The 26,439-nt window shown below is 37.3% G+C and overlaps 1 protein-coding gene across 4 annotated transcripts in view; it reads right to left on the minus strand.

The window, feature by feature from the left end:
- The window catches only part of MYO9A (myosin IXA), a 2,281,069-nt gene that overhangs the window by 190,043 nt on the left and 2,064,587 nt on the right, over positions 1-26,439 (minus strand). For all 4 annotated transcript variants that reach the window (XM_044077496.1, XM_044077494.1, XM_044077495.1 and 1 more), the window contains 2 exons: positions 18,002-18,113; positions 12,933-12,994 (listed from right to left, as the gene is read on the minus strand). In XM_044077496.1, the coding sequence (XP_043933431.1) occupies positions 12,933-12,994; positions 18,002-18,113 (174 nt within the window). The remainder of the gene's footprint in view (positions 1-12,932; positions 12,995-18,001; positions 18,114-26,439) is intronic.

Genomic DNA, 26,439 nt, shown 5'->3' on the forward strand with positions numbered 1-26,439 from the left:
GCTGGCTCTATTTGCAGATGACATTATATTATACCTGACTGAACCAGAAAGGGACATTACAATGCTGTGAAACATACTGAGACAATTTCAAACCTTTACAGGATACAAAATTAATGAAGCCTAAACAAAAGCAATAGCGGTAAATTATGTACCCACATACGGACTGGTTCAGCAATATTTATACTTATGGGGACATGATAAAATGAAGTATTTAGGAATATGGATTAAAAATCATACCAATGTAGTAGCTAAGCATATGTGGGAAGAGACCAAACAAAAGATAATACAAAATTTGAGAAAATGGAAGCTTTGTTATATGACATTGATAGTAAGATACAAGAAGTTAAAAGTCCCTTTAGTCTTATATACAGGTCAGGCATATTGTTATCAACCAGAGGAGAAGTTGTGGATAGTAATTAATAAAGAGTTGCAGGACGTTATCTGGGAGGAGAAGATGGCAAGAGTCCAGTAGGATAAGCTTGAAGGGATATTTCAGAGCAACACAGTTAAGGCTCCTACACATAGCACAACCAGAAAACTAAAACTCAACATGGAAAGAGATGATGAAGAAACAGGGGGAAGTTCAAGTAACAGGGAGAGACTGCGATTTTGGATGCAAACCTTTAAGGTGAACAATAATCGTACAGAATATTACATTCATAAAGTTGCAGAAGGTGTTCTAAGAACTAAACCAATATGGGAATGGAGAAAGGAGATTCCGCCGATAGGGTTGGTTGCAATTAGGGATACTGAGAATAGGCAAGAGTGGGGCAGGAGTATATTGGAGAAAACTGGCAAAGGAACCAAGGTATTTGGAGCAAATAACTAGACAGGGAAAGGTAACAGAATGAGAAGATGCTAAAAACTTATTTCGACTGCAGGTGATAGATTGCCTTCCGTATCAATGACTGATATCAGATATAGGCAAAGAGAATGAAATGTGGGGGTCCTAAACGAAAGACCAGCACTGGTAGAGTTCTTAGTAGAATCTACAACAGAAGTGGGCATTACAAAATGACTACTTAGAGCATACAAAATACTGCATGATAACTACAAGAATCAATCAGAAATAGTTAGGAAGAACGGGGAAGAGAGACTGGATAAGCAATTCACAAAGAAACAATGGAGGGATATATACGTCTCTCAATATGCAACAAAATCTAGAAGATTTAGGATCTTTGCCTTGAAGTGTTTACATAGATATTTTTATACTCCAAGCAGGCTGCAAAGAATCATTCCTCAGGTAGACAGCAAATGTTGGAAATATGATGGGGAAGAAAAGGCAACTGGGAACATATTTTCTGGGAGTGTAATGAGTTGGCTGACTTTAAAGATTCCCTGCAGACTGCTCTGTCAAGATGCTGGGTGAGCAAACTGGAGTGACTAGGGAAATGACTTTTTGAGCTATGATACAGAGTTGGACTTGCATAGACATAGTAAGACCTTACTGAGTCTGATAATGATGGCTGCCATAAAAACAATAACTAGAAAATGGAAATCAAAGTCTAAACCAACTTTACTGCAAGTAACAAAGATAGTAATTAGAGATAAATAACTGCAAATGGGATCTTTAAAAAAGGGTAGGAGTAAATTACACAGGAAAAAAAATGTGAAATGTGGGACCACTACATGCAGAGGGGGAACGATGTTTAAAAGAAGGCAGGATCAGAATGAGCTATGCAATGGTTGACGGACGATGACCTGATATATTAAAAGTGATGATTGTAGCTACAGTTCTGTTGGCACAGTTTGTAGGTTATAATGTTTGCAAGTGAGACTGTGCTGCTATGATTTACCTTCACTGATATAAATGTAAGATTTTCTGTGTCACACAATAATTTAATACAGATGTTGCTTGTAAAAAAATGTAATGCTTTCTGAAAGAATAAAGCTGTTTTTTTCACAACTGGCAGGGAAATATGTATAAAAAAATAACAGACACCAATCATTATAAGTGGGAGCACAGGCAGTAACATGCACTTCAGCATGAGTAACCTTAATTTTAGGCTAAGTAATGCCTGTGGGTACAGTTGTCAATTTAGAGCAACTGTTTCTATCTGGAGGGGTAAACTTCATTTTTGAATATGTACAATTTTGTGTATTTGTTCTAAGTTAATAGGTTATTTATTTATTATTTTTTTTTGAAAATATATTTTATGTTTTGAGGGTTTTCATTAAAACAAAACATTTTGAAAAAATGTGACAGGTTCAAATGGAGATGGCAAGAAATGACTATATAAAATATTTCTCTGTGTGTTGAGTGATATCGTCTTAAAAAAGGTTTTTCTCCTAACAAGTTTAAGAATCTATGCCACAGTCAAGCAAAATGCACTTGTTCTCTGTAACTAGGCAGCTAAAACTTCACTTCATAAAAATCTTTCCTTGATACCCACTTTACCCAGTTCAGGCTCATGTCAGAGCTGCAACCTACCCCAGCACTCAGTGGGTAGAGGGGACAGAAATAAATTTTGGATTCTGGAAAGGATGTCTTTTGATCAGGTTGCACATATGCCCATATATGCACAAGCAAATGCATGCAAGCACACATATCTCGCACCCAAACATACAGGCAATCTGAAGGATCACCAACTCATCCACAGAGAATCTTTGGAATGTTGGAAGAAACTAAATCATCCAATGAAAACTAGTGCAGACTCATGAAGGAGACACAAACTGTGCATAGAAATTACCCCTGCCAGGAATCAAACTGAGAACCAAACACTGTCAGCAGCAAATCTATCTGCTGCAATACTGCACAACTTTAGAATTGTACAGTTCCTTTCTGTTCAACTGCTCTTAAAGGAAATTGTCAAAATCTAAAAAGCACAAAATCCATTATTAAACAAGCAAACTATGTCACTGAATATGGAAAAATGATCCAAATACAACATGGAGCCAGACAAGGTCAGACACACATACATATGCACACGCACGGGCACACACACAAAGCAATTTTTTAACACATTTAAAAATCTTTCGGTGGAATGAAGCATAAATGCCTTCTTGACCAGTCATTCAAGTTCAGGCTGCTTTCTCAATGCCTAGTAATGGTTCAAGACACACCTATAAATATAACCTGTCCATGCCATCCTTAGAGGTACCCCAAAGGTCACTTATTTAAACCAAATGAACTGTAGAAAGGCCTTTTAGAATTTTAAAGTGGTTCTCCACCAAACAATTTACTATCAAACTCTAGCAAAAGCAAAATAACACTTTTTGGTGCCGCTCAAAGATTTTCAGAGACAGACTACCAAAAATATTATAAATGCAGAGTCACAGGACACCAGACTACAGAAGATATCTCCCTTCCATTAGCCACTACATGATCCGACTCCACAGATTTACTCCTGTACAACATGAACAATGTGACAGTCACAGTATCCAAAAAATCTCAGGTCTATTAAAAAGGCAAAGTATCCAAAAACTCAACTCTGTTAGGAAATAACAATACCTTTCACACCCATGAATTTGTTTAACTCCTTTATTGAAATATCACTTAAGACATAGGCACTCACTTAAGACATAGGCACACATGCATTAATATAAAAGAAAACAAACCATATCAACATTTTTCCATTTACGCACATTATAAATTAGATGTTTCTTTATTCTTTATAACAACTGTCTTTCAATCCAGCATTACAAAAATCACTCAGTTTTTGCCTTCCCTTAAACTTCACTCCCATACCTTTCAACTGTCTAGATTTTCACAGAATGTCCAGATTTTTGCCTCATATTTTTGTCCTGTTCTTCATAAAATTTATGGTTTTCTGGCAAAACATTGGAATAAGCTGAGGATTAAACTCACTAAATAATGACATGCATTTGAGTTTCAGAATTCATATCCTTCACAAAATGCATGCTAATACAATCCTATTATTCTAGCAGCTTACAAAGTTTGTAAGAACAACATTTAAAATGTGCTGCTATTTTGGGGCCTTTATCCCCCCCTGTTTTGCAAGGCTTTATCCTAATTTCTTGCAGTTAGAGGCTGAGAGGTATGTTTACTCCTCAACCAGAACATTATTCTGTATGCATTTTTCCTACAAATTCCATGTATCTCTATGTGTGTCTACAAGAATTCTGTATTTTGTGTAAGATGTGATCTTTAAGTGAACACATGATAAGATGCAAATTCCTAATGTCATAACTCAAAGCATTCAGTACAATGTAGCAGTACCAGTTAAGACTAATCCCTGCTCTCTCCCGTGCTCTGGAAAATACAAGTAACATCTGTACTAAAGTTCTAGGCTCCCTATTTTGTTAGTATGGCATACAGATGCTTACAAGGACTTTGGTGAAACACATGGGCAGTTCAGAGTTGTAGCTCAGCTATTATAAGCTACAGCGATGGCTAATAGCAGAAAAAAGGAAAGTGTAATAACATTCATGCATGTTTGTACTTGTACCCTAGTCTGATAAGCCTGTGGAATATAAAAGTAATTTTCTCACTGTCCTGTTGCCAGAGAGAACACAGCAAAACATGGTCCACTGTTGGAAGTAAAAATGGCAAAATCCTTTTGTCTGTACAGATGAAGATAAGCAATTTTAACCCTATATGACAGACCCGTTCTTTATGGAATGTCACTCACTACACATTGTCAGAAAACCTGTCTAGGCTGAAATCCAAATACTTTCAGATGACAAATACATCAGCTATCTTACAGTCTGTAGTCTGTACATGCTGTGTCTTTGCAGTCTTCCACTCTAACAACAAACCCTGCAACTTTTGTTTTTGTAGGATTAACTATCAGAAAAGCCAACGCTCTGAATGATGAGGGGAAGGTGTAAAAAGATCTGCATTTGCTCGAACATTCTGGAAAGACCTAACATCACGGTATTATTGGCATACTGCGTGATGCTGGTAATATCATACCAGAAAAAGAAAGTATTAGAATGAATCCCTAGAGTTCACAGTGATCATGGCTGCATGTGTGGGTGTCAGAAATCCATCCTCCCCTCTTTTCTCCTCTGCATATAGTTGAAAACTGGGTACTTATATCCTTGATCACTTATATTCAAGGCCACCAATATCTACATCTATATGAAGTGATTGGTCAAGTTTGAGGCCTTTGAGAGGTACAAGGACAGTGCTTCGGCTCTCTTTCCACTGTCATATCTTCTCAAGAATGGGATTTACATAGTACAGGCTCAAACCACTAGCAGTACAGACCAGTTATTATCTACTCAGAAAATGAAGTGCACTTTGACTCAGACCAGGACTAAAAGACAGGGGAGGAAAGTACCCACAATCTGGTTCCTGTCCCCTTATGAAACCAGACAAAGTCATGGCCTTGAAAATCAGGAAGACATGAACAGTATAAAATCCTAATCATAAAGTCACCCCTCCTTCCTGTGAAGGTACATATGGGGTTCTGCTGTTACTAGGGGGACAATAATGTTCCCATGGTCACTAGCTCCACAGAAGTAACAGGAGGAGCAGGCAGATGCTCTGTGAGCACACACAGTCTAGTATGACACGATGAACAGGAAATTCATTCTTGGTTTGGCACCTAAATCTCTAATGAACAGGCAGCCTATAAATGGCTCATATCCCAGGTCCCTGCTTGTAAATGTTTCATTCCTCAAGCTCCTGCTTACTTATCAAGGGTACCAGGAATAGTCAGAGATTTGAGATGCATGGCTAGGCTTAAAAAGGCCCTAATGGAAGTTAGCTTAGAACACCAATGAACACAGACTGACAATGTAAGCTTAACCTTTTAGGAGTGGGGCTATTTTTCACCATCTGGGATTGTGTTCCAGTGCATAAATTTAAAATTCTTCCCTTGGCTGACATATAGTGCTACTTCCTCAACACTCACCTTCCTTCAGGGAGCAAAATAAAGGTTAGGGGTCTTGGCCCAGAAACAGCATGCTTCTTAACTTACAAGGCACCAGAAGCCACAGTCACAATAAAGGAACAAACACAGATTTACAGTAGCAAAGTCATACTTTCAATGTACTTGGAACTTTGATAATGACAAGTCAGAACAAAAACTGATCTTAAGAGAAAAGATACATAGGCAAAAAGGATAAGTAAAGATTGAAGAACCTGTAGAAAGGCATTGGAAACTAGCTGGTCCACTCAACAGAAATTTAATCCAAAATGCACACGAACACAGTGGTTTAAAAGCACAAAGCACATCAAGCATATAAACACTGTAAAAACAGTTCCCCTTACGTTTTCGTCTTTCAAACTTCATCAGCTAGGCATGTACTGTCCCAAAGGCCATGTTAAATACATTTTCAAATGGAAATTAACCAATAAGAAGCACTGATCAATTAAACAATTAACAATGAAGGTTCAATTTAAATGAATTAAAATACAGAATGTATGAGATGAATGAAATAAAACCTGCAGCATGAAATCAGTCTTAAAACTTTTATAATGTAAAATGCATCAAGTAAGGTGTATTGTGTGAATTGTCCACATAAAATACTCATGTTATAAAACAATAATTATACAACGACCCCCCCATTAATATTTCAAAACGTGCACACTGATTGGTCAGCATGCACGTTGTAAATCAAAGACTTATACTAATGGAAAAAGGTCCAGTCGCCCGGACTTTTTCCATTAGTATAAGTTTTTTTTTTTTTTTTTTTTTACAGCAACGGAGAACGCAAGATCTCCGTTGCTTTTTAGAAACTGTCTCGCTATGTTAAAGGAGTTTAACATAGTGAGACAGCTTTAAAAAAATCTTCCTTTCTCCGTTGCTTTTTCTAAAGCTGTCTCGCTATGTTAAACTCCTTTAATATAGCGAGACACTTTGTAAAAAGCAACGGAGATCTTGCTTTCTCCATTGCTTCCACCCACAGCTTTGATGTACTGTGTAAGCATACGCATGCAAAGTACATCAGAACTGCTGCAGAACACCAGTCAGCTGCGGAAGGGCAGCACGGAGGCATTATACAATGCCATTATTTAAGAAAAGTAAGTATTTTTTTCTTAAATAATGTCATTGTATAATAGCAATAACCCACACCTGGGTTCGCCCTCGTGACCAAACCACACCAACCGTGGGTAAATCCAGCATTACCCACACCCAGGCGTGGGTTATTGCTTAAATATTTGATAAAAACTTTTTTATAAAAAACATAAAACCATGTAAAAAATGGTAAAATAAGGTAGCACGAAATAGCACCATCTAGTGGAAAAAGCAAGAATGATTACATAAATAAACTGACTATATAATGTATATAAATATTTATATAAATATTGTTCTATAATTAATTTAATGTAATAATTATCGTTATACTGTTGTGGTTTATAATTTAGCAGACCTGAGTTTTGGAACTGGCTTTAAAGATACCATGTCATTTAACCCTGGATGGTTACTGACATCCAACACCAATTGCCAGTATAACTCCTTGTGTTCAAACCGGGTCTCCAGAGTCCTCCCCTGGGGTCAGTGGGTACAACTTCTGTCACAAAGAATTTAAACTCATCATTTGCACATACTTGTGAGTGTTTGAAACAGGGCATTGTTATCGTTTTTCTTTCTTATATCGTACCCATACTCATATATTCTTTGTTTTAACTTTCTCTGTCTTACCCACATAAAAAGAATTTCATGCTACCTTATTTTACCATTTGTTACATGGTTTTATGTTTTTTTTAAAAACAATTTTTTATCAAATATTTATTGTTTTATAACAGGAGTACTTTATGTGGGCAAGTCACACAATACACCTTACTTGATGCATTTTACATTACAAAAGTTTTAAGATTGATTTCATGTTACAGGTTTTATTTCATTCATCTCATACATTCTGTATTTTAATTCATTTAAATTGAACCTTCATTGTTAATTGTTTAATTGATCAATGCTTCTTATTGGTTAATTTCCATTTGAAAATGTATTTAACATGGCCTTTGAGACAGTACATGCCTATCTGATGAAGTTTGTAAGACAAAAACGTAAGGGGAACTGTTTTTACAACATTTAAGTGCTTGATGTGCTTTGTGCTTTTAAACCACTGTGTTCGTGTGCATTTTGGATTAAACTTCTGCTGAGTGGACCAGCTGGTTTCCGGTGCCTTTCTACAGATTATTAGTAACTTTTGGGCATTTTCAACCACTTTTATATGTTTAAAGATGGAAGAACACTTGCTTCCTTAATTCACAGAAAATGAGTAAAAAACTGCATACATTCTCTGTTGCCAGCGTGGTCCACTTCATAGTCAAAGCACAGCTACAGCCTTTCGTGACACTGACAGGGCACAAGGCAGGGGAAACTAATCCTGGATTAGGTACCAGCCTATCAAAGGTGTAAAATCACATTGTCCACTTAACAGCAATATGAATTAGGAGTTAGAAGTACTGACTGAATCAATGTGTGCGAGCGCATGCATGTGTGTCTGTATATACGGGTTAACTTCACTTTGTTGAACAGCGACTTCATCAATACAATGAATGCATGGAAAAGTCATAACTTTCTTTGTAGAAAGAAGGGAAGGTGTATGTGGTGAAGGTAATGCCTGCATTTTCAGATATGCAGAAAGTTTCAGTATTATGGGTGTGTGCATGTGTCTGTGTGCGCACGTGCACAAGCTCAAGTGTTTGTGGGTCAGTGTTAGAATGAGGGCTGGGGAAGGGAATGATGTATATGATACATGTCTGAGTTTTCCGTGTACTGACAGTTTTATGGAAAGGGTTTTCTACAGTAAGGTGGGGTTTAAGTTAAGGGTAGAGGCAGGGTTAGGGTTAGCATGCATTAGTAAAATGGTGCAGGGGGGCTTCATGCATAGGGTATATTGTGCTTGCCCCCTGCACAAAACAATATATATTTTTATAGTACTGCATGCACCTAGATTTGTGCTTGGTGCATAAATACTGTATTGTCAAACAATTTAATTTTGCCTGTTTGCAGACAGTGTAGCTGGTCAGCGATTTAAGGACTCATAACCTCGCACACATATATGTATGCAGGCATATATATATATATATATATATATATATATATATATATATACATGTATATATATATATACACATATAGATATATATATATATATACATATACATATAGATATATATATATATATATACATACATATACACATATATATATATATATATATATACATATATATATATGGTTCCCCTTCAAAACATCTAATTCTCATAACATCGAAACTCAAAACGCTGAGACCATAACATCGATAACCCAAGACACCGAAAACTCATAATATCAAAAACTCAGAACAATGAAACTTTGCAAAACAACATCGAAAACTAAAAAGCACATGTAAATAACACCCCCCCCCCCACCTATAACAACGCCAGACAACCACTTTTTACCTTTTTGCTGCCGTGGGGCAAGCCCCCCTGCACATCCCACACCCCCATAAATTAAATAAACCAACTCCAAGATCGCACTACAGTGGAAAAAAGATAATTTCCCAATGCCACTGTATTGCAGTCACCACACAGAATGTACACATAATGTCTAAATCACTTACATGTATGGACTAAAAGTAAGTACAGATTGGCAAAATAAACACTATATAAATAATATAAATTCCTCCACTATATAAACTATATAAATAAAAACTACAACGTCTTATAGTGCTACAGCAAGATTAACAAATTAAACTGTAACATTTACATGTTTGAGGATACACTACTCAATGTCATACATTTTCAGTGTTATGAAATTCGATGTTATGGTCTCAGTGTTTTGAGTTTTGATGTTATGAGAATTAGATATTTTGAAGGGGAACTATATATATATATATATATATATATATATATATATATATGTATACAGTGGATATAAAAAGTGTACACACCCCTGTTAAAATGCCAGTTTTCTGTGATATAAAAAAAATGAGACCACAATAAATCATTTCAAAACTTTTCCCACCTTTAAGGTGACCTATAACCTGTACAATTCAATTGAAAAACAAACAAATCTGTTAGAGGGAAAAATACAAAAAAATATAAAAACGTACAATAAGCTGGTTGCATAAGTGTGCACACCCTTAAACTAATACTTGCTGAAGCATCCTTTTGATTTAATTACAGCATTCAGTCTTCTTGGGTAGGAGTCTCTCAGCATGGCACATCTTGATTTGGCAATATTTGCCCACTCTTCCTTGCAAAAGTGCTACAAATCTGTAAGAATGGGGGGACATCTCTTGTGCACAACCCTCTTTCAGGTCACCCCCACAGATTTTCTATTGGATATAGGTTTGGGCTCTGACTGGGCTATTCCAAAACTTTTAATTTTCTTCTGGTGAAGTGCTGATTTGGATGTATGCATGGGGTCATTGTCGTGCTGAAAGGTGAAATTCCTCTTCAGCTTCAGCTTTCTAGCAGACGCCTGAAGGTTTTGGGCCAAAAGTGACTGGTACTTGGAACTGTTCATAATTCCCTCCACCTTGACTAAAGCCCCAGTTCCAGCTGAAGTAAAGCAACCCCAAAGCATGATACTGCCACCACCATGCTTCACCTTGGGGATGGTGTTCTTTTGGTGATGCAAACTGTTGTTTTTGTGCCAAACATACCTTTTGGAATTGTGGCCAAAAAGTTCAACTTTGGTCTCATCAGACCATAACACATTTTCCCACATGCTTTTGGGAGACTTGATGTATTGTTTTGCAAATTTTAGCCGGGCCTGGATATTCTTCTGTGTAAGAAAACAAGCTTCTATCTTGCAACCCTACCCCCATAGTCCAAACATACGGAGAATATAGGAGATTGCTGTCACATGTAGGACACAACCAGTACTTGCCAGAAATTCCTGCAGCTCCTTCAGTGTTGCTGTAGGTCTCTTGGCAGCCTCCGTGACCAGTTTTCATCTTGTCTTTTCATCAATTTTGGAGGGACGTCCAGTTCTTTGTAACGTCACTGTTGTCCCACATTTTCTCCACTTTTTGATGACTGTCTTCACTGTGTTTCACGGTATATCCAATGATGTGGAAATTTTTTCTGTACCCTTCTCCTGACTGATACCTTTCAACAATGAGATCCCTTTGATGCTTTGTAAGCTCTCTGTGAACCATGGCTTTTGCTGTAGCAGGCAAGTGAGTAAATGTCAGGAAAATCCTACTAGGACAGCTGAACTTTATTTGGGGTTAATCAGAGTCTCTTTAATTGATGTCAGGTGTGTACCCAAGAAGACTGAATGCTGTCATTTAACCAAAAGGTGCTTCAACAAAGTACTAGTTTAAGGGTGTGCACAGTTATGCAACCAGATTATTGTAAGTTTTTTATTTTTTATATTTTCCCCTAACAGATATGTTTGTTTTTTCAACTGAATTGTAGAGGTTATAGGTCACATTAAAGATGGGAAATGTTTTCAAATTATTTACTGTGGTCTCATTTTTTTATATCACAAAAACCTGGCATTTTAACAGGGGTGTGTACACTTTTTATATCCACTGTGACTTTGCACAGAACTGGACGTCCCTCCAAAACTGATGAAAAGACGAGACAAAAATTGGTCAGGGAGGCTGCCAAGAGACCTACAGCAACACTGAAGGAGCTGCAGGAATTTCTGGCAAGTACTGGTTGTATACTACATGTAACAACAATCTCCTGTTTTCTCCTTATGTCTGAACTATGGAGTAGGGTTGCAAGACGGAAGCCTTTTCTTACTCAGAAAAACATCCAGGCCTGGCTAAAATTTGCAAAACAATACATCAAGTCTCCCAAAAGCATGTGGAAAAATATGTTATGGTCTGATGATACCAAGGTTGAACTTTTTAGCCACAATTCCAAAAGATAAGTTTGGCGCAAAAATAACACTTTGCATCACCAAAAGAACACCATCCCCACAGTGAAGCATGGTGGTGGCAGTATCATGCTTTCGGGTTGCTTTTCCTCAACTGGAACTGGGGTTTTAGTCAAGGTGGAGGGAATTATGAACAGTTCTAAATACCAGTCACTTTTGGCCCAAAACCTTCAGGCTTCTGCTAGAAATCTGAAGATGAAGAAGAATTTTACCTTTCAACACAACAATGACCCCAAGCATACATCCAAATAAAAAAAAAGAATGGCCTCACCAGAAGAAAATTAAAGTTTTGGAATGGCCCAGCCAGATCCCAGACTTAAATTCAACAGAAAATCTGTGGGGTGACCTGAAGAGGGCTGTGCACAAGAGATGCCCTCACAATCTGACAGATTTGGAGTACTTTTGCAAGGAAGAGTGGGCTAACATTGCCAAGTCAAGATGTGCCATGCTGATAGACTCCTACACAAGAAGACTGAATACTGTAATTAAATCAAACGGTGCTTCAACAAAATATTAATTTAAGGATGTGCAGACTTATGCAACCAGCTTACTGTACATTTTTTATATATTTTCTCCTAACAGATTTGTTTTTCAATTGAATTGTACAGGTTATAAGTCACATTAAAGGTGGGAAAAGTTTTGACATGATGTACTGTGGTCTTATTTTTTTATATCACAAAAACCTGGCATTTTAACAGGGATGTGTACACTTTTTATATCCACTGTGTGTGTGTGTGTGTGTGTGTATACATACACACACAAACATGCACATACACACAGATACATATAAATACTCGCATGTACATGCATGCATACTTTTTGTACTGCTATGCATATAGTTGAACATGACATCTAGCAACTGGCCATCTAGGGCATGAAAAATGAAATTTTAAAACTCACTAAAGCCTTAAAAATCTTAAATCTAAACTCTTGGTGTTGTGAAAGATTTAAGTAGGGCAGAAAGCATTCAGGATAAAGTATGTTTTAGGCTACTCACTGTCAGTATTCAAACATTCTCATTTTTTTTGCTGCTTGTTGCTTCAATACAAAAAGTCATCTCTTAAAATAAAGTTTAATATTTAGAAAATCACAGGATGGTGGCTAATTATTTTAATACTATAAACAAAACTGTTGCATTCCTTCTACAGGTTAGTTTTGCAAAAAACAGTATTACAAGATAGAAGTCCTTACCTTTTTGGAACACTTGTTGGTTGTTTTTAGACAGCACTTCTTATGGCAGGCATATTTACATACTGGAAAAAAAACCAGAAAGCAACATCAACTATGCATGCTTTATTTAGCTAACAAGAATTATAAACACATGATGGCTTCAGAATACTACTGGTGACACAAGAGAGAAAAGAAGAACCCTACTAAGTATACAGCAAATGCTACTAACAGACGAGCAGCTGACAACCTCAGACAGAACAACGGTTAAAGGTGACTGTGATGACCCCCCACTGGACCAGTAATCAAGGAGCCTCAATCCTCACCACTGACACCAGTGGGGGACGTTCACTGGGAGGATAACAGGTACACACACAGTATATCCTGATGCAGCTCTCTGCATAAAGTACAATCAAGCACAATCTCCCTTAAGAGCACACAGAGACCACGGTCCGTCTGAATCTGGTTTCTCCTTGTTTCTCCAGATCCCCAATAAGACTCCCCGCTGGCTCAGCTATAGAGTTGAGATCTCAGCTGAGTGTCTAAGCCAAGGCCTCCAGTACCCTCTCTGTCCAACCAGTGCTTCGTGTCCCTGCCCGAGTAGCTGACACACACACTCTTTGAGATTTGATTTACACACACACACACACACACACACACACACACACACACACACACACACACACACTCTTTGAGATTTGATTTACACACACACACACACACACACACACACACACACACACACACACACACACACACACACACACACACACACACCTGGGAAAGACTGGCACAGGTTTACTAGCTATGCCCCCTTCTACCCAGACTATAAGGTAGTTATGACTGCCACCAGACACTCCTGCCAGCTACCTTAAGGCTCTTCCAAGGGTACCCAATTTACTAAGTGAAATTAATATTAATACAAATGGTAGTTCGACCAAGAGCAAGGCTATTAGGAGTGGCCCACACAGTGTCACCAAATAAATATCGAAGTACTCTCAAAACTTGAATATCTCTACAAAGATCAGCCACAATGGAAGGTTTAAATATATTTAATAATTCATAAAAGAACAAGACAATAGTAAATATTATTTCACAGTGACATCAGAATTGCAAACCACGGGAAATATTTAAAATAACATTGCAGGACAGGCTCAGACAAATACAGAAAAACAATATCTAAACTAAGCTTCACTATATTCCTGACTGAAAGGAAGAGAATCACTATTCCTTAATAGCTTAATACAGCAAGGCAGATGATGTGGTGAATGGTTCTCCTTGTCAGGCCCAAAACAGAATACAGAATGCTCTGTCTCACAAAGAGACTTCTCAAAATAATATCTAAAACATTACTGCTAGGACAGCTTGCAGAATGATATCACTTCTTGTTATCTGACTTCTAGTTCCCATGCAAAACCCCCATTGCTGGCAGATGGCAGTATTTAGCACCTACCCATAAAAATACACACCCAAGGCCTTTTGCTCACATCTTTGGCAGATGCTGGAAGTCATAAAACAACTGCATACCTCTATGCTTCCAGAACTGTGATTAGTTCACCCCAAAGACAATACAGAAAGCTTCCTAGTGCGGACTTTGTGTCTCTGGCTGCCTTGAAACCTGTGAGATAGCATTTGTATGCCCTAGCCTACAAAGTGATTTAATTTCAGATATTTTTCTAAATTTTGCTGGACTGAGGTTAATCCTCCAGTTTCCTCTGATAAAAACATATACATTTAAACAGCAACAATAGTGCATGTATATTTCTGTTCTCCGCAGTAGGGAACATTGTGGGTACTTTTTCAAATACCTTTTCAGTACAAAGGTCTGTACAAATCAATTTGATATACACAACATACAGTTCTAATACATTTATAACACAAGCATCTTGTATAAATCAAAGTAAAACTCTGAACAAAAGTGCAGTCTGAAACACGGCCAGGATACGATATAGTTTATTCAACATAAAACAGGTAAGCACTTTCATGAGTACAAAACTCGCTTCCTCAGACCTTATAAATACATTCAGAGTCATCACGCTGTTTAACAACGTTTAAAAATTGCTTCATCCAATAAGTTAAATGAACTCCAGTCATATGGCTCGATATGGATGCATAGTATTTTTTTGTATTATAAGCTTCTTAAAGCAACACTACTCCATTACTCAAAGAACATGAATTATTAAGAATGTTGTCAAGACTAAAATCACTAGAAAAAATATGACCCTCCTCACATGTATATAAACATTCTATTCTCTTAAAAAGCTAAAAAAACTCTTTGTTACTTAAACAGGAGTCTGGCTTTTAACACTGGTTTCAATGGTATAAATCCATTGAGATCCAAACCACTATCAGCATGAAGTCTGATAATCTATTTGGTTTCAGTAACTTCAGTATAATTTCGTAAATCCCTCAGTCGCTGACTCTGTCCAATCCGATCTATCACCATAAATTTTAAGCTATGCTTTTGCAGCGATGTTAGGAATCTTAAGAAGAACAGCCAAATCTACACAGAGCTGGTACACAATAATCAAGCCAACTCTAACCCCACGGAAACAGCCAGCATACTTGCAAAACTTCTTCCCCACTAGCATTTCCAAACTTGATGACAAATTAGCACCTCCTTCAATGACCACCCCCAAACAAGTCTTAAACATTCCCTGTGCAGCTAGCTCTCTCAATGCCTAGTAAAGGTTCAAGACATACCTATAAACAGAATTTGTCCATGCCATCCTTAGCAGTACCCCATGCTACTTATCTATACCAAATGAACTGTAGAAAGACCTCCAGTAACAAGGTGCTATCTAATTAGCATGAAGGACTGTTTCAGTACCCCACTCGTACAACTATTCCACTTCAGCCTCTCAGCGGGTTTTGACATAAGGGCACTATAATAGACATGCCCCTCCAAAATGGGTGGCTCCACTACAGACCAGGGCAAGTATAGACCAATAAGCCTGGCTAGTCTCACCTGTACGTTCATGAAATATATGGCTGTCATAAACAATGACATTAGTGGCTTACCAGTTCCTTGACCCATGCCAATTTTGGATCATGAAGGAAAGGTGCTGCTTGCCCAGCCAGGTCAATTTCTTTGAAAAAGTTACTATCACCTCGGGTAAGGGTAAATCTGTACTTACTGTGCACCTAAACCTAGCAAAGGGCTGTGATACTACCCCACACTCAGGTATCATAGATATTCTCACCAAACTGAATGTTAATCTTTATGCAGCCCACTGGATTGTAAACTGAATCACGTATATAACTCATCAAAATTTAGACTGGTGGCGCTGTCTCTCTTCAAAGAGACTAGTCACTAGTTGTTCCTGGGTTTAAGAACTGGGATTGTTCTTATTTGGTACTTAACTTCTCTGAGATACAAGCACATGTTAAAACTCTCATCTTCAGACTACTCCTGGATCATCCAAGAGAGGATAAACCATACTAACAAATGGTGCCAGGACCATGACCTTAAACTAAACACTAAAAGATGGAGTATTGTCTCCCTTGTTAAACACAATTATCAATGCCCTGCCACACAGAAGGTACCACCTTCAAAACAGATGTAGTTTTTACACTTTTATGTTTTGTTTTCATCTCCTCTGGCTTATTACTTTAAAATTCTGAGTCCTTAAGCAGACCATCTCTGGCTGAAAAGCCTCTAAGTTTACACACCTCTTGTGATCAACTAACTGAATTATTTTCATCACCCCTCTCATTTGCTACAGCATTAAAGCTTTATTGAAGATGCAGTCAGAAGCACACCTCAACAAACTGGGATCTTCACTTATATATATATATATATATATATTTTTTTTTTTTTAAACTTCATCATGTGACTACAAGGAAACATAAAACACAGTGACTAAAAACAATATGCATAAATGTTGAAATACTTTGGACTGAATTTATAATAATGGCAACAATAAAAGAAACAACTGACTCTGCTAGTATAGATTCTAGACAGAAACCTAGGGAACCTTATGCTAGCTCTCACTAAGCTGAAGATGTCACATTGTGTCGGTGTGGAGACATACTAAAGATATACATTGAAATAAAAAAATGGGGACTCATTATAGACAAGTTGTAGTGTGTTGCAAAAACCAAAACTAAAAAGGCTTACTCTGTGGCATACCTCTTTCTTACAATCCTAGCTCAGTTTTCATCCCATCTGACAATACAGCTATGACCAGCCACTGGGTGGACAAACAGGTCAGTAGCAGAAAGTCTCGATGGTCGGGGTGGGGAAGGCATAAATAAATGAAGACGACAAACCTAAGCCACTCAATTGTGTAAAATAACTGAACCCTTATATGAATCATTGATCAAGACACTTACAGAACATAGTGCATTCTACAGCCTACAAATAACCCATCTTACAACTCAAGACAGTTGAAAGATTTTTAATGGAAAATACAAAGTACTCTGAGAGCTAACGGGAGATAAATCTGTTCTATGTATTCTACTAACTACTTAGAGGAGACCCATGTTTAAAGTCATGACTAAAATCCTTTTTGAAAACTTGCACCTTATACAAATGAGCGGTGGGGGGGGATATTTACTGCTTAAATGTAATATAAATAAAGGTTAAAAGATTCATCATCTCAAAGTTAACAAAATGCTGGAAAACATTTCTAACTACAATAAAGTTAAACAGTTCATCTTCACACACAGTGTTTAAAAACATTGACAAGTGCATGATACAAGAGCAACAGAAAACTGGCAGATAACAGCAAACAAGCTTTTCAAACACCATTAGAAAAGCAGTCTGAAACCAAAACTTTCAAACCTACAAAAATGCTGCTAAAAATGTAACCTTAAATTAACAAATGAGAAATTAAAAAAAAAAAGATGACAGGGAAAGCCAGTAAGAGAAAACAATAAAAAATGGCCGTGTACAAAGAATTTAAATTATGTACACATGAATGTAGCTGCACGAGGGCAATGCAACACTTAAGCCTGCAAATAATTGAAAATAAAGCATTTCCTTACCACTCTCGGATATTACTAGCGTGCATTCATCCACAAATGAACACTGCACAATCACTTCCTCAATTGATAATGTATATGGCTGGAGACAGAAGAGATGCACTTACATTTACAGACGGAAGCCTTGTCCATTATCCATATGATTGAGGAGCAATATTCACAGTAATTGGGGATGCTGTATTGTGTTGATTTGAAGATGTGTCCATTGTGTTCTTCGACCTGTGGCAAAAAACAACAATCGTAAAATTAATTCATCATCATCTCTAAATGCAAACAGTATGCAACATATAGAAATTCTTTCCAAATACTAAAATTCAAGGAAGGAACAAATTAGGTAACATAAAATAAATAAATAACATGATCAAGCACCTGCAATCTAGAAATAATATAGCACTATATCCTTCACTGTTGAAGACTGCAGCAAAGTAATAAACTCTATTCTCCATATAAAATAATGTGACTGCATGTGGCCCTGGCATGAATAAATTTGGCCCCTATACCACCTACTGAATTAACGAAGATGTAAAAAAATGTACAAAATGAATGTAGTAAATGTGTGAGAAAAATGTTACAAATGCTGTTGGGTTGCAGCTCCCATGATGCTTTGATACACAGCAGTGCAGCTTATATATTTAAAATATCAGAATATGCATTTCCCAGCAAATGAAGGAACAGGCATGACTGAAATGGGATTATGGGACTAGCATTTAAAAATGTAAGCAAACACATTTCAGATGTTTGTTCCTGCCTTATGGCCACTAGATAATAAATACTTTTGTAAGGGTTCCCACTGTAATTCCAAGAACTGTAACAACTATTCTATACACAGCGCAAGTCAGAATGAAATCTGAGGGTATGCAAGTCCAAGAAGTTAGCACCACGGGGTATGCCTCCTATTCCAAAGTACAACAAGCTTGGAATTACTACATATAGTCAAGCGGGGGGGGGGATGTGCAGCCACCTCCCACACCATGAGAGCAGAAGGTCTTGATTCTGTTCAAATACAAATTTGTACTTCTGCTGCTGATATCTGACTTTACTTCTCACAAATTAGGGACCCAGAATGTGCTATCATTAAAAAAAAAATTATGCTACATATTTTACTTATGTAACATATGACACCTGATAGAAAGTACTGTACATTAGTACACTATCAAGCAAGGAAATATTAACACAAACCCAGAAGGTGGCTGCAAGACAGTCAAAATTGATGGACTGCGTGCTGTATTTCAGCAGTCTATGTACGGAAATAAAATATCAGTATGCAAAACAATGTGCAGCTACAAGTAACACAGCATGTATTTCTAAACTGCATACAAGAAAAAGAAAATTATTAGCACATCCTAGTGATCACACCCTTGCTCCCAGTGCCCCTCCTCATACCTAAAGGTTAGGTATTATTTTCACTTATACAGGTAGGGAATGAATTCTGCAGTTGAAGGACAGGGCAGGCCTAAACATAAGAAGACATGTCTTTGTAAAAGACATATGAGGGGGAAATATATGCAACTGGGTAACTACAGAATTAAAGGTTTAATCAAAGCTGGTAGAGATGGAAAGTCAATGACTGTTGTTGGGTGGAAAGCCATTGTCTGTGTACTTCAACAGGGGTTAATTAGGAGAGCACATGAAGGACTGGCGGTAAGAATTAAAGTGGGAGGGTTCATCTCCAACAAGCCTTCATAAAGGAAACAAGGGACTCACAAACTCAAGGACATAAATGGTATGAAAATCAAGAAAAGTTAGCTTTATTTGCAGATGATTAACTCTGTACTTGCAAAACTCAGAACAGGGCAAGTCAGTGTTGTGGAAAGTTTTGAGGCAGTTTCAAATCTTTTGGGATATACAATTGATAAAAATAATGCAACGGCTGTCGTGGTAAACTAGGTACCCACACATGAAGTGATTCAGCAATATCCATATTTATAGAGACATGATAAATTTAAGTATTAAACTGAAGTATTTAGGTACATGGATTAAAAAGAATTTGATTATGTCAGCTAAGGATAAACAGGAAGAGACAAAACAAAAGCTAATACAAAAATTAAGAAACTGGAAACACTTGATTATGGATATGGATAGTAACATGCAAGTAGTGAAAATGTTTTTAGTCCCTTTAGTTTTGTACACAGGTCACGCATACTTTTATCAACCAGAGGAGAAGTTGTGGATGATAATTAAGAGTCGAAGGAATTAATTTGGGAGATGAAAAGGGCAACAGTTAACTGAGATAAGTTGGTTCAAACCATAGAACAAGGTGGTTTTACATGACTTGAAGGAATATTTTAGAGCTACACAGTTAAAGCTCATATACATAACACAAGCAAAAGGTTATAAGTCAAAGTGGAAAAGAATGATAATGAAACCGGGGGGGGGGGGGGGGGGGGAGTCATTAAAAAGAACACAACAACCACACAGGTTATTATACTTATAAAGCCGCAATAAGCTTTCTAGAACTAAGCCAACACAGGAATAACTTGCCAACAGGGATGACTATAGGCAGAGTTACAGAACATAGGCAAAGGGGGCTTTACTGGAATAAATTAGTAAATGAAACAAAGTACTGGGAATGATTACAGAGAAGGAAAAGTAACAAGAGTGATACAAGGCCAAGCAGAAGTGCAAACTGCAGGTAACAGGCTACCTTCCTGGCCAGGGATTAATATCCGAGTACACGCAGAGAAAGGGATAGGTTTGCCAAGTGAAAGGCCAGCTCTAGTAGAATTTTTAGTTGCGTCTAGAACGAAGCAGTTATTAAAAAAGGGGACAGTTAGCATGGCTTGGAAAATACTGCATGCTAACTATAAGAATTAATCAGAAAAGGTTACAAATGACTGGGAAGAGAGATTGGAAAGCAATTTATACAGGAACAATAGGAGAACATCTGTAGGACTCCAATGTATGCAGCAAAGTTCAAAAAGTGTATGATAGTTCCCTGGATGTACTGGCATAGTTATTTTCTACCCAAAGCAGACCTCACAGAACTTTCTCCTTGAGTAAAAAAATCAAATGCTAGAGGTATGAAAGGAAAGAGGTTGGTAAATGGGATTTGAGAATATGTTTTATAGGATGAGCTGGCAAATTTTAAACACTCCCTACCGAGTACTTTGTCTGAAATGTTAGAAAAACAAATGACTGCTAAAAAAGCAAGTACTAGAAAATGGAAAAAAAGACCAAAATTTAAATCACCTGTAACTGACGTACTGAATATTGTAAAGGTGATTAGGGTCTATATTAAAATCACGAAGAGGCGTTACATCGCACGCCTCTTCAGCGACACAAAGACCGAAGTCTGAAAATAGCGAAGCCTCGGGCCAGCGATTTTTTTCCCATGGAAAAAAATCGCTTGGCCTGAGCCACAGCATTGCCCTTTACCCCTCTGTAGTGCGATCTTGGAGTTGGTATATTTAGTTGGGGGGTGTGGAGGGCACAGCCCCCCACTTTGTTATGTTTTAAATAGTGTGTGTTTGACAGTTCTCGGTTTAGTGTGTTTGGTCTTTATGTGTAGGTGAAGGGGCGTTCGATGTAATGCCTCTCTTCGTGATTTTAATATAGACCTGGTGATTATAGGTTTGGAGGTGGGATCTTTACAAAAGGAAAGGAAAGGAGCCAATTACATAGATATTACACATAAACAAATAGAATTTGTGGGAATAATACATGTAGAATAATGGTCAGGAGGAGTGAGGTTTAAGAAATGGCAGGAATTGATCAATTTAGGTAATGTTGGTGTGAAAACTAATTGTAACAAGAAAACATATATGTACATTGCATGAAAACAATAAGAACTATCACTTTGGTTTGTTTTCCTTTCTGTTACCGTATGTGTACTTATATTGTTTCAGTTGAGAGTTTACAAAAATTTAAAATACATCACAAAACCAAAAAAAGAATACATTCCAATTTGTAATTATAAAATGTGTGCTGGGTCTCCTCTTTACTAATCCCCTCTAAACAAAGCACTGTGCTGCTCTCCTAGCCCCAAGTTCATTGAAACTTTCACAGACCTGTTAGCACAACCACTAATGAATCCAGTGCAGATAGCCAACCAAATGGAAATGACCTGTTTACCCACAGCATCTCCTAACTAAATATGGGTAAATGAAAGTGTTGATTAAAATGCGTAACATTTTTGGTTCATAGAACCACAGATGCTTTTGGTTCCATCCATTGCAGCATATTCAATAGTTCCAAAGCTAAAGACAGAAGGATGTGAAATGCATCTGCTGATCAAGAGCTAAATGACACATCACTTTAGGCAAAAAGAACGAATACATAGACAAGATCGCTGTCTTCTGATGGAAATCTGCTTGCCATAAAGTATGACAAAGGCTGCAACTCAAAATATCCTCCCAGCTATTGTGAATGCAAGTAAGACATATAGCTTCCAATTAGGAACCTCAAAAGGACTGCAGAAGAGGGCTGAAAAAAGAATAAATCTACTTTCTTTAAAACAGAAGTTTAACTCCTACATTGGGAGATTTGTTTCACAAAGGGGTCGAAGCTGTATTATGCTATTCAGTAAAAGCTTAAATGCAGGTTTTTGTTGACAAACAAGACTTCCAAGGGAAAAATGCTGGCAAGACAGAACAGTAGGTTTGAATCAAGGGATAAGACAGGACGGAACTCAAAAGTTGAAAAAGATGACCAAGTACAGAAGACAGGTATGCCTTCAACAAACTGCAATGTTTCTGTTCACACCAAATTAAAAATCTCTTCAATTTACATAAACACAACTTCTTGATAAAAGAATTTCTAAACTCTTGGAAAGTATGCAGCTACTCTGAGGAGGATAAATCTCTGAAGGGAAAAGTGAAGGCTCCTGCTCTGCTGCTAAACATGGAGGTCCACAGTGTATCACACAGCACAGGGATCAGACCACATCATCTAACCTACAGAAATGGAGAATCAATAGCGCTTCTTGGCAAACAAAGAGCCAAAAGGGGGTCAATTACAAGTTTTCTCTTATTGCTTTAAAAAGGACTGTTTGAATGAAAGGCATTGAATAAAACAAACAAACGGCTCACGACAGCACTCTGGCCTCACATTATTACTTAAGACACATACATACATGCATTAACATATAAGAAAACAGACCATATTCGAATTTTTCCATTTAAATACATTATATATAGCACATATCTTTAGTATCTTTGGTATCTTTTGTATTTTTTTGTATTCTTGTATTTTCTAGCAGAATGTATGTGGAGCTTTTCTCCCCAGACTTCCACTGAAAATGGACTTCTAGCCCAGTCGAACACTCCCGGCAAACAAACGTAAAATAAAATTAATTAAATAAATAAATAAAACATTTTCCTTCTTTGTAACTACCATTACTCCAACATTACATAAATTGCTGAATTAATGTCCTCACTTAAACCTCACTCCTTTTCCTGAACATTATTCTGCATGTATTGCTCCCACAATTTCTATTTATATGTAATTTGCTCCTTCCCTTTTCTAAAGATCCCTCTTCCATTTTTTATCTCTTTTTATTATATTCAATACTTCAAATACAATTGGTTTTGACTTCAATTTCCATTTCCTATTCATTATTTATTTATTTTTTTTTACAGCCAAAAGAATTAAACTTAGTAAGGCCTTACTATGTCTAAGTAATTCAGATCCTGTGTCACAGCTCAAAAGAATCATTTACTTAGTTACAGCCATTTGCTCACCCAATATTTCTGACAAAGTGCTCTGAAGGGAATTTTTAAAATCTGTCAACTCATTACACTCCCAAAACATATGTTCCCAGCTACCTCTTTCTTCTGCATCACACCTCCAACATTTGCTATCTACCAGAGGAAAAATTCCTTGAAGTCTGCTTGGGGTATAAAATACCTATGCAAACATTTCCAAGCAAAGATCCTAAACCTTTTGGACTTTGTTGCATACTTGGGAGCTGTACACGTGTCCTCCCATTGTTTTCTTGTAAATTGCTTTTCCATTCTCTATTGCTAATATTTTCTGACCTCGTCTGATTGACTCACATAGTTATCATGCAATATGTTATATGCTATGCTAATTATACTTTTTTTAATGGCAGCTTTGTTCTAGATTCAACAAAAAAATCAACCAGAGTAGGTCTTTCACGTAAGATTATCCTAGCCTATTTTCTTTGCCTGTACCCTGGTAGGGAAGGCAGTCTCTAGCCTTCAGTCCAAATGTCTTACTGGTCTAATCTCACCCTTGTTATTTTCTCCCAATACTTTGGTTCCTTTGCCAGATTTCTCCAGAACATTCCAGCCCTCACTTGCCCATTTTCTGTACCCTACTTGCAGTCATCCCCAAAATCTTCCTTCACCATCCTTGTGTGTACTTCCATTCCCACGTTGGCTTAGTTCTCTGAATACTTTCTGATGCTTTATGAAAATAATATTCTGTAGGTTCTTGTTATTCTCAAGGATCTCCAACCAAAATCCCACTCTCTGTCTTTATTTGCAGTACTTTTCCCTTGCATCATCAACATCCCTTTCCATTTTGAATTATAACTTTCTGCTTGTGTTATACATTTGAGCTCTAAAATCTCTCTTTAAATCAGGTAATTATAAACCTCCTTGTTCTACTGAAAGGATAAACTTATCTTACCTAACTCTTACCTTCTCCCCTCATAGATAAATCCCTTCAATTCTTTATTATTGTCCACAAATTATCCTCTGGTTGATAAAAATATGCCTGACCTGTATATACAACTGAACGGATTAAAAATATTTTCACTGCTTGTATTTTACTATCTATATCCATACAAATACCTGGGAGAAAAGGTAATATTCTAAGAAATGGTCATGTTGGACTTACTGTATGTAAGTTTGGATTTATTGCTAACTTGGTCTCCATCTTACAGGACATGGTGTCCCGAGTCCTTATATTTCAAACAATTAGCTAACGATGCTTATAACTTGTGACCTAAATGATTAAGAAACATTCTAATCATAAAGAAAGGTAATGACAGATGAATAAAGGGTGCAAAAGTCGAAACATAGGAACAAGAAGACTACTTTTAATTATTTCCATGATTTGTTAGCATGTGTGCCTTGAGGGGGAGGGAGGGAGGAGGTGGAGCAATCAGTGTAGAAGTCATTTTCACTTTGCTGTTCAACCATTTGGTCTTGCAAATGGACTCTGGATATTTATAAAATGTTTTGACTTCCCAGTGGCAGCTTTCAGACAAAGCAGCATCCACATTTGTCTGTCCTGATACTTAAGAACAGAGGTAGAGGAAGTACTGAGGATTACTGAGAAAAAGATAAATTAAGACTAGGAGCTATTGTTCTTTGACCTGGTATTGGTTAGTAGAGAGGGACAAAGCCATACATCTCTTTGGTGACGCCTGTGTTGAAATTAATTAGTTTAATGGTAAGCGGTAGTTAAGTTCCATAGCTTACATACATAGGAGAAGTACAAACATTTACACACATGATTGCTTTTGCTTTTATGAGCTTATCACTGGCGCAGAGGCTTCTTGCAGGAGAATAGAACTGGCTAACATTATTTAGAATGAGACATTGTTCCAGTTCAAAGATGAGCTTGTGGCAAATAACCAGTTGTGGCACAGTTAAGGATTGGGGTAGTTCTAGCCAACTGAGTTACTCAAGAAACAGGCAATGCTGAGTGTCCTATAAAATTTGTTTCCAACGGATTTTGCAACTTTGTTATAACATTGGTTAAGGAGGCCAGTGTGGGCTGCATTCAGGTTAATTAGTACTGGTGACACACAGAACAGTGCGGGGAAAATGAATGCTGATGCAGTGTGTTTTCTAGTTGCATTAGTTACGTAATCAGCAATTCTATATAGATCAGCTAGTTTTTGGTGGGCCTTTTTTTACAGTATCAGTTATGTAGATGTCATATCTCAAGTTTTCATCAATTGTGACATCCAACACCTTAGTATGGGATACCAACTTGATGTTGGTACTATTTGAGGCGGTTATGGTGAAGAGATTTTTCTTCTATGTTTTACTTAAAGATCATTAATTTAGATTTTTTGGGATTTAGGAAAAGTTGTAAATTGGTTAGCCATGTTTCAACAGATGTAAGGGATTCCTGCTTTTTAGTACTGTATTTTGTTTTTTGTCAGCACAAATTAGTTACAGGATTAGATTATTTGGGACAGACAGGAAGAAGGCAAAAGGAAATGAGGGTGTCCATCAAACAGATGGAATGAGTGTGTGAGAGAAGACCTATGACAGTCAAGCATGACTGCTGAAGATGGTAGGACAGTGACACTGAATCAAGAGAGATGGCAACAGCTGACATGACACCCTGACTCCATCTAGAAAATGGGAAAAAAGTAGGTGGATGATGATTAGATCAGTGTGAAGTCATCAGTATAATGCACAATAGTAGCATGCTTTCGTGCTGTATGGAGATCATTTGTAAATAGACTGAAGAGTAATTAGTCTAGTACAGATCCTCGGGAAACTCCAAGTGATACAGGAAGAAAGGAAGAAAGGAAGGGAAAGTGCTCAGCCATTTTACAGCTTGTGACCTTTGGGAGAGAGAGCTCTTGAACCAGCTAATGAGGCTTCAAAGCCCTAGGGAT

Source organism: Protopterus annectens, chromosome 7.part0, assembly GCF_019279795.1.
Source record: "Protopterus annectens isolate FY-2018-M chromosome 7.part0, PAN1.0, whole genome shotgun sequence".
Classification (NCBI taxonomy): Eukaryota; Metazoa; Chordata; order Ceratodontiformes; family Protopteridae; genus Protopterus; species Protopterus annectens.